Source organism: Salminus brasiliensis, chromosome 8 (assembly GCF_030463535.1).
Source record: "Salminus brasiliensis chromosome 8, fSalBra1.hap2, whole genome shotgun sequence".
In the NCBI taxonomy this organism is placed as follows: Eukaryota; Metazoa; Chordata; class Actinopteri; order Characiformes; family Bryconidae; genus Salminus; species Salminus brasiliensis.
This window is the reverse complement of record NC_132885.1, coordinates 16,234,946-16,243,871: the sequence shown is the minus strand read 5'-3', so window position 1 is coordinate 16,243,871 and position 8,926 is coordinate 16,234,946. Positions and strand designations below refer to the sequence as shown.

Below are 8,926 nucleotides of genomic sequence, written 5' to 3'. Positions count from 1 at the left end.
CTATCTTGAACCAATTTCAAGTCCGCGTTCTAGGTGTCGCTGTTGACCACGTCTGAAGCTCCAAATCATGTGTCGACGTGCACACGTGACGGGGAAGAGCCTGCGTCTCAAGGCCATTTTCAAATTTCATTGGTGAGATTGTCATGTGGTTGCAGAGAGACCCTCTGGGTTACGCGGGGATTGTTTTGCTAGATATGTCAGCTTACAAAGGACACCTCTCTCTTCTTTAAAACCTCTCCAAAATGTCCTTTCCCAACAGCTCTCCTGCTGCTAATACGTTTTTGGTAGATTCTTTGATTGGTGCGTGCAGAACAGACAGTTTCTATTCCAGCAGCAACATGTACATGCCATCCAGTGCAGAATTGGGAAGTTATGGAATGCAAACCTGTGGACTCCTGCCGTCTCTTGGTAAACGGGGGGAAGTAAACCACCAAAATATGGGCATGAACGTCCACTCTTATATACCACAGATTGATAACTGGGCAGATCCGAGCAGGTCTTGCCGAATAGAGCAACCGTCTACCCAGATGCCCACTTGCACATTTTCACAAAGCATAAAAGAAGAGAGCAACTGCTGCATGTACTCCGACAAGAGAGCAAAGGTCAACTCGTCCGAGATGCCCGCGTACTCTAATCTGATCTCCGAGCCGTGTAGCGTTGAAGGTCCAGAGATTCCGGTCCCGGGTTACTTCAGACTGAGCCAAACTTACACGACTACGAAAAGTCAGGACTATAGCAACGAGACGGCTAGTCCAAATACGTTGATGCAGCTGAATCGACTGACTCCTAAACCGCATTCTACGACGTCCTATGTCGAAGTGGAGAAGAAGCTGGCAGAAATTCCGCACGATCAAGAGGCAAGCACCCCGACCGGTGAGCAGAGCCCCGAGCCCACGGCGAGTTCTCAGGAGGAGAAGAATTGCTCTACTGAAGCGCCTGTCTCCAGCCCGGAATTGCCACACAAGGAAGCGAAAGGTGGGTACAATAAAAGGATTAATCGCGTCGCGGTGTAATACGAACGCTCCAGCATCATAAAACCCAATATAAAACACAAACAACCCTAAAGTCGTAATGTTTAATGAGAGGCTTACTCAGGTTGCAGTAAAAGACTTTACAGGAAACGGCGCCGCGCGTTAACATAAAATAGCCTGAGCTGCCTTTTGTTACTGAATGCTTCAAAGCCCTTTTTCTTCTTTTTGTAGTGTGTGGAGACGACTAAACGTATTTGAAATAGAAATTTTCCACTGCAATGGCATGCATTTTATACAAATATGCACATGATCATATTGTTACTTGCAACACAAGTTACAGAAGAAATAAAACCTTTAAGAGTGTAAATAATTAATTACTACAGAAAATAATAACTTTAAACTGTAGCTAAAATACAGAGTCGGTAGTGGAGTCTGATTTTTACATTGGACCTAAATGTCTATACGATTCTAAGAACAAAGCAAATTACACCCCTATGTCCACAACGGTTTTGGATAATGTGTATGCGTTCGTGCTGAATGTTCTGAGAGCTCACAGAAATGACCTGAAATGTTCTATTGACTGTGTCTGCATCTGTTTGTTTTCCAGAGTGCAAAACAGACACACCGACGAGCAACTGGCTAACTGCAAAGAGTGGTAGGAAAAAGAGATGCCCGTACACAAAACACCAGACCTTGGAATTAGAAAAGGAGTTTTTATTCAACATGTACCTGACTCGAGAGCGCCGTCTAGAGATCAGCAAAAGCGTCAACCTCACTGACAGACAAGTGAAGATCTGGTTTCAAAACCGCAGGATGAAGCTTAAGAAGATGAGCAGAGAAAATCGAATCCGGGAACTTACCTCAAACCTCACATTTTCCTGAATGCAAACAAGTGCATGCCCCCGAATCACGCCCTGCCTTTTTGTTCTCTGTTCGAAATAGTTCATAATGATGCTGTTGAACACGGAACATTGTTTTCTTTCTCTTCACGTTCACATACTGTGGTTGTTGCTACGTAAACAAAAACTGTTGTTTTTTTAAGTCTATTTACTTGATGGTATTCAAGTAACATTAAATTTATGCATTGTGTATAGCCTATGTTCCACAGGGTATGAAGTGGTCTTAACTTATGAAACGTTCAGAAACACAAAGTCGTTGTGTGTGCGTTTTTACGGAGGATAAAATAACGCAACACGGGACGACACTGAAATCCACGGGAAACATGACTTTGGATCTGAAAGCACATTTACTGTTCTTTTTAAGCGATAAGTAAGCCTGTCCATTCATCTTTGGCTGAACCTGTACATTCATGTGAAATCTCCCCGTATAAAGGGTTCTGTATAGTAAATGTGATATCTGATTTTAACATATGTACCTCCAGTGCATGTTTGTGGCATGTATCCTGCAATAAATAGATTGTCTGAATGTGTGTTTATGCGATGTGAACATTGTTTCCTTGCTACAATACTATATTCAAAACGGCAAGCACTAGGTATGCACAGTATGAATGTGTTTCTCATTTTTGCTTTTGTAAAATGGTCATCTTTACCTTAAATTACGGTATAAGTAACTGTAATTACACTAGTTCTGGAATATGTATATTAATGTTGTTAAATAGTGCTGGGTTGGGCTGATTTGTAAATAATCAGAGGAAAGAGTTACATTAAAACCCAACGTGATGGATGTAATAAAATGTTAATTAAGATTGGCAAACGCCTCTGAAAAATATAGATATGTATTTTCTTTAAGATGCGTGTACAGAAAAGCTTTCACCGTTTGGTCTTCTTTTGTCATGTCACGCAAATTCTGTCCTTTTTACGTTTTTATGTTAACTTTAATTTGAAAGTAGTTTCTATATTTACAATCAGAGACAGTTTAATTAAAAACAATAACTAGTTAATAATTGAAAATGAAATTAACCATTTAAATTACAGTTTGAAAAACAAAGTATTTCTTCTAACACACAACATTTTAAAGATCTGATCACCATATAATCTTTAGGGTTTAAGAAATGAATATAAAGAAATAAGTTAGGATTAAGACTTAGAGGAAACAAAGAAAAGATTGACATTAAAATAAGATTACAAACGTTTATCTCCAGGCACAAAAAAACGTAACCGTCGCATGTATGCTTAGCGTGTCATTCAGAGATGACTGGATCTATAATGTACTTGATATCAGTATGTGAAAGCAGAGGCAGAACTAACTCATTACAGATTTTCAATATAAATTTGGTATATCTTCAATAATTTTCATTCTTTTCTTATTTTTCTGTTTCACATGTCTCCAGATATGTAATATTTTTTTTCTTTCTTCTTATATTTTACTTTCTTTCTCCATCTTTCCCACAATCACACGACGCATGCCTATGAAGGTGCATCAGCTACGTATTTACAGTAAAATGAAAAGTAAACTGTAAAAAAGTATAATGTTACGCACTCACATTCACATACACAAACACAAAATATGTTTGAATTGTGGCTGATTATTTTTTACACTGTAAAAAATAATAATATTAACTTAAAACTTAAAACTGCTACCTTATCATTCCGTAAACTGAGTTATTACTTGGAAGTTAACAAAACTCCTTTTAGAACTCACTACTGGAAGTTCGGTTAACTCTAAATTGTACGGCAACACGATTGCTAACTTTATTTTTTAAAATAGTATTTGTTTAACATTGTATGAGTCCCTCATCACAATCTGAACATGCTTTATTTTTCTCTTTCTGTTTCTGTCAGTTGCTTTCAGAGGTTAAAGAGTCATAATCTTACATAATCTATCTGAATTAGACACACACATTGTCATAATCATGTCGTAATTAAAAGTGTTGACATTGCTATTAGTATCGTAAAGCATATTTATCATATACGAATATGGCTGAGAAATAAATCCACATTTACAAAACTTAGATCATGTGAGGGCGATGATTGGCGTTAATATTTATTATTTCTATTCTGTTTAATACAGTCAGAGACACATTCTACATTGGAACGCAAAGGGTCCGTTTTATTAAGGGCACATTAATGTACAATCAAATGCACCTCATAAAGTTTTTATTGAGAGACATAAAAACATTATGACTTTCGTCTCAATAAATACAACCGTATACAAATAGTACATCCTGTGTCAAACTTACAAGACCACCTTTACAAATAGAAGTCCTCGAGATAAAAGGAACACAGACAGTTTATAAAATATGAGAATGCGCAAGAAAACGCGCTTCGCTATTTTACAGCATGTTATTGCATTTATTTTACGAGGACTTACAACTCAGTACTCTATAAAATAGCCTACTTTACAAGGCCAGAGTGTATGGCATTTCGTAAGGAGTTCTTGTAAGATTTTACACTAAGCTGGGATAATTTGCCATGCAGACACCTACGTTGTGAGCGGACAGTGAAATAAATGGAAGGATTAATCTTCCCATGTTAAAAAAAAATAGTCCGGAGTCACGTCATGTGCGTGGCGCATTAAAAACATACAGTTTTTCAGAACAACAACGGAGTATCATTATATATGTTCTTGCAAATATACTACACTCCATGATTATGCTAGTGAAATAGTCAAAATTAAACATACCGTTATCAGCGGATTGATTTACTCGCTGTATTGGTAAATATGATCACGTGATTCATGTAACCAATCACTGAAGATGAAGCCAGCAAAAATACTATGATTGTTCAGAGGCAAGGTTTCCGTAACAGTGTAACCTTTTATATGGCTACGAAGGCACCCTAAAATGTCGACTAGTTCAACTCTTAGCAATTATTATGTGGACTCTATAATGGGACACGAGGCGGAGGACATGTATGGAACGCGTTACATGCAGAGCTCGCACTCCGTGTCAGCCAGGCCGTCAGGTGTGGGGGAAAACGCTGATTTTTCTTCCTGCAGCTTTGCTCCAAAGACAGCCGTGTTTCCCACGTCCTGGTCCTCGGTCCACCCGCCGTCCACGGCCGCAGTCTCCGGCATTTACCACCCCTATGTCCACCAGTCTCACATCGCCTGTTCAGACAGCAGATACGTTCGCTCCTGGGTAGATCCAATCTCCAACCATGTCTCTTTTTCCGGTTTTCACCCGAGCAGCCGACAATGCGGGACAAAGGCTGAAAGTTTGCCGTCGAAAAGGACCGAGAGCTCGATGTTCGAGGCAGAGGCTCCAGCAGCCCCCGACTACAGAAGGGGCGCCGCGTCCGAGTGCGCGGAGAAAGCCACCAAGGAAACCGCTGGCAGTGAAATTGCGAGTCAAAACGAGCCCAAAGACGAAAAACAACAACTTGACCCAAGTAAGTAAAAGAAATTGCCCAGTGATTTACAACCGTCAGAACTGTACGACCAGGGTGTGTAAAGCTGGAGGTTTTACTAACCAATAAAAGTGTCTGAACTCTTACCATGGGCCCAAAGAAATGTACGCGGTAGTAAACCGGGCATTTGGAACAAACTGTGATATCTGCATCCACATCATTTACGAAATAAAACAAAATAATTTATTTCGTGCAGTTGTAGCTACTTATGAGTACGTGCTAACTGTGTATCTGCTCTGGTACCATTTTATTTATTGTGTTCTTCCTCTTTTGCAGGCAACCCAGCAGCAAACTGGATCCATGCACGTTCAACGAGAAAGAAACGTTGTCCTTATACAAAATACCAGACACTTGAACTGGAGAAGGAATTTCTTTATAACATGTATTTGACGAGAGATCGCCGTTACGAAGTGGCACGAATTCTGAATCTGACCGAGAGGCAGGTTAAAATCTGGTTCCAGAACAGAAGAATGAAAATGAAAAAGATGAACAGAGAGAGGGGGAGTAAGGACCCTCAGTAAACAACAGTATGTGCGGGCTGATCGCTTTGCTGTAACGGTTCTCTCTGTAAATGTGTATTATGTTGATAATCAAGGTATTGGGGGCGTCTTTTGTGCGTGTGAGTATTTTTGTCAAAGTGTATTTGACCTATCTTAGATTGGAGGTGTAGCTTATAATGAGTCTTAACATAATTATAATTTGTGTGTTCTTAAAACAGATGTTCAGGATGTCTTTAGTCCAGAGCATTTACTCCGTCAACTACTGTGTACGCAGGCATTATGCATGCGATAATCTTAGTTACTTGCTTTTACATTTGGCAGTAATAGACTAATACATCTGAACAGTGTTCAGGGCATGGAAGGAATTGAATTGCTTGTTCCTGAAGCTTGGAAGCTTGAGGATAGCACACTTTCCCTCGCTGTCTACACCGTACATGTATTATTAATTAAGCAGGCTAAGCTACGTTGAAGTGACTTTGAAGTTTTCGAGACTTACCGCGTCGCTATTAGACATATTTAGGGCCTGAAAAGTCTTTGGGTATTAAGGTAATAGTCTAAGACCCAGGGCCCTCTGTTCTCAGCATCTTGTTAAGGTCTTTGTTCGCAGCAGTGACATGAAGAAAACCGTTTTTTGCAACACTACGTGGCATCATGAATGCATGTATCGATTTCTATAGAGGGCCAGTTCTTATTTAAATCCACAACAGTGTTAACCGTGCTGTAAATATCTAAATTAATTAAGTAAAATAATGTTTACATCATACAAACCTTCCCTGTTTTTTTCAATAACCTGTGCTTTTTTATTTCTAAAACCTGTTTCGTTTTTTCAGACAAATATTTGTACATGAAGTACAAGCGCAAAGCTATTTAATCTAGCTATTTATTATAACGTTTAATTGAGCTGAGAGCAGCATTCAGCGTTTATTGTTAGAGGAGCCTAATAAAATATTCACGATTGAGAAATTTGTTTTGTAGAGAACCCCAACTTATTTAAAACTTACTTTAGAATTACTTTAAAGCAGGAAGAAACTGGGTCCAATAAAGCCATAGAGATGGCTAGACGTCTGGTCTAAATGAGTTTATGGTCTAAGACAGTAATTGCACTCTGCTTTGAAAACATTCTAGTTGGGTGTTTGTGTCTGTTGCTGACAAACAAAAATGCAGACACTTTTCGACGGGGTGTCTGTCCGATAAATTATCTGTCGGTGAGACTGAAAAGAAAGCGACCCCCAACACACCGAAAGTCACGTTTATTCACCAAATACATTTCCACTCAGGGGCGAAAACACTTAACTTTGACTGTCGCTTAAAATTCCAGTTACTTACCATCAGCATTAAAAGCACGACTCATTTTTAGAACAGGGTTTGTGAAAGCGATCACTATATCAAAAAGCATGTGTTTATTCTAACTAGTAAAAATGCAATAAAATAATTACTGAAGTTTTTGTATGGAGAAGAATAATGTTCACATTACACTTGAAACAGCAACATCTGTGCTGACAGTTCCAAGTAAAACTTTTTGTTTGAAATCTGAATATACAAATCCATCTACAACAATAAAATGCGTGTCATTAAACCTTATCAATTAAAGGAAACTAGAGACAAAGTTTGAATTGTTGCCGCTAGAGGGCAATATAGTTCTTTTAAAACACAGGCTACTACCTTCATTGGGTATTGCAGGGCAAGCAAGCGTCTTAAAAGCTGCTGCTCAAACAATGTTATCACGTGTTTACTAAGTTATTATACACATCTATTCTACATCTTATGTACTACAACAAAATAAAACTAGGCAAGTTGAATGCAACTGTTAATGGCTTATATTTGGGATACTGAGCATGGTGTCTGTTCTGAGTTTTTAATAATTTTGTGATATTTCAAGGTAAATCCAATATAAATAACTAGGCCAGCAAATGCGCTATTATACATAGTGAAATGTCATTGCAAATGCAATGTGACTGGTTAGATTTAACTAAATAGATAGAGAGATAGATACATAGATCAGATGTTTGTTTTTTTGTTTTTTTAAATACAGTGACTGAGGCATGATAACGATCTTGCTCAAACTTAAAACGGGACATGTTTAATTTATTTTAACACATTTTGGTTTAAGTATGGCCGAGCTAATTGTTGGTCAATATTGTTCTGTCCTTTTTCTTTCATTTAATATACATGGCAATAACAACAAGAATGAGTAAATAGCCAAATAAAAATATGCCACAAATATCAAAAGCGTCAACATTTTCACAATGTCCCATTCACAACACACTGCAATGGTTACCTGGACTTTCTGCTGCTTCTATTGTTCCACTAAGAAGTTACTTTATGTTTCTCTTAAGCGAATTAGTGATTTTTATTGTGGAATAATTTCCAGGCTGCTATTATATTTAATAAGCAATTAATCTTGAATGTTGTTGCACAGCAGTGCAAAGCATGAGTAAAACTATAACTGTTATTTTCTGTATTGCTAAAACTTAGGTACAACGATGTATTTTATTTTATTCTTATATCTTATCTTTATCTTTATCTATTTTATCTTATTTTACAGTAAGTAGTTTTAAAATGTTGTATTCATTTTTAGATGGTTAGTGACTTGACTGAAGCAGTTAGGCTGAACCTTACTATCTAAAATCTAAAATATCAACAATTTTGTGAAAGCTCTTAAGCAATTAAAGGCCGTCTGTACAATATTACGTTTCTTTGCTCTATTTTTGAACTTGTCTGAATAAAAAGTTTAAGTCTAGTAACCCATACGTCTAAATAGTGAATTTGTATCTCATACAATTTCATATTCGTATCATATCGTTAACATTGACGTGTGAAATAATTAAAAATAATAATTCAATGTAAACCAAAAGCATAACGGTGTAATATTTCACTTTACTACTTCAAACAAAAGTTTGTCACTTTTTCGTATGTAAACATTTTGTAAAATGTAAATATTATTGTTCTGTGGTAATTTAACTATTCTGAACATTTGGAAGTTTCATACATTGACCATGTAAATTGAGTTGAAAATTATGCGTTGGTCCAATAAAGAGCAGTCTACTCTAGGCTAAATTTACGCCACTGTATATACCGTACATAAAAAAGCAAAATGTTGCCCATATTTGCATCAAGATGTCAGTGTAACTGAGGGCGAACGCTGCTG

The 8,926-nt window shown here is 37.6% G+C and overlaps 2 protein-coding genes across 2 annotated transcripts; both read left to right on the top strand.

The window, feature by feature from the left end:
* Positions 1–242: 242 nt before the first annotated feature.
* Positions 243–2,370, top strand: hoxd10a (homeobox D10a). Its single transcript, XM_072685107.1, has 2 exons — positions 243–975; positions 1,579–2,370. Exons 1-2 carry the CDS (start codon positions 243–245, stop codon positions 1,851–1,853), a joined length of 1,008 nt encoding a protein of 335 aa, XP_072541208.1. The 3' UTR covers positions 1,854–2,370.
* A 2,280-nt stretch (positions 2,371–4,650) lies between these two features.
* hoxd9a (homeobox D9a) lies at positions 4,651–8,522 on the top strand. Its single transcript, XM_072685106.1, has 2 exons — positions 4,651–5,260; positions 5,555–8,522. The coding sequence occupies exons 1-2, from the start codon at positions 4,714–4,716 to the stop codon at positions 5,797–5,799; spliced, it is 792 nt and encodes a 263-aa protein (XP_072541207.1). The 5' UTR covers positions 4,651–4,713; the 3' UTR covers positions 5,800–8,522.
* The last annotated feature ends 404 nt before the right edge of the window (positions 8,523–8,926 follow it).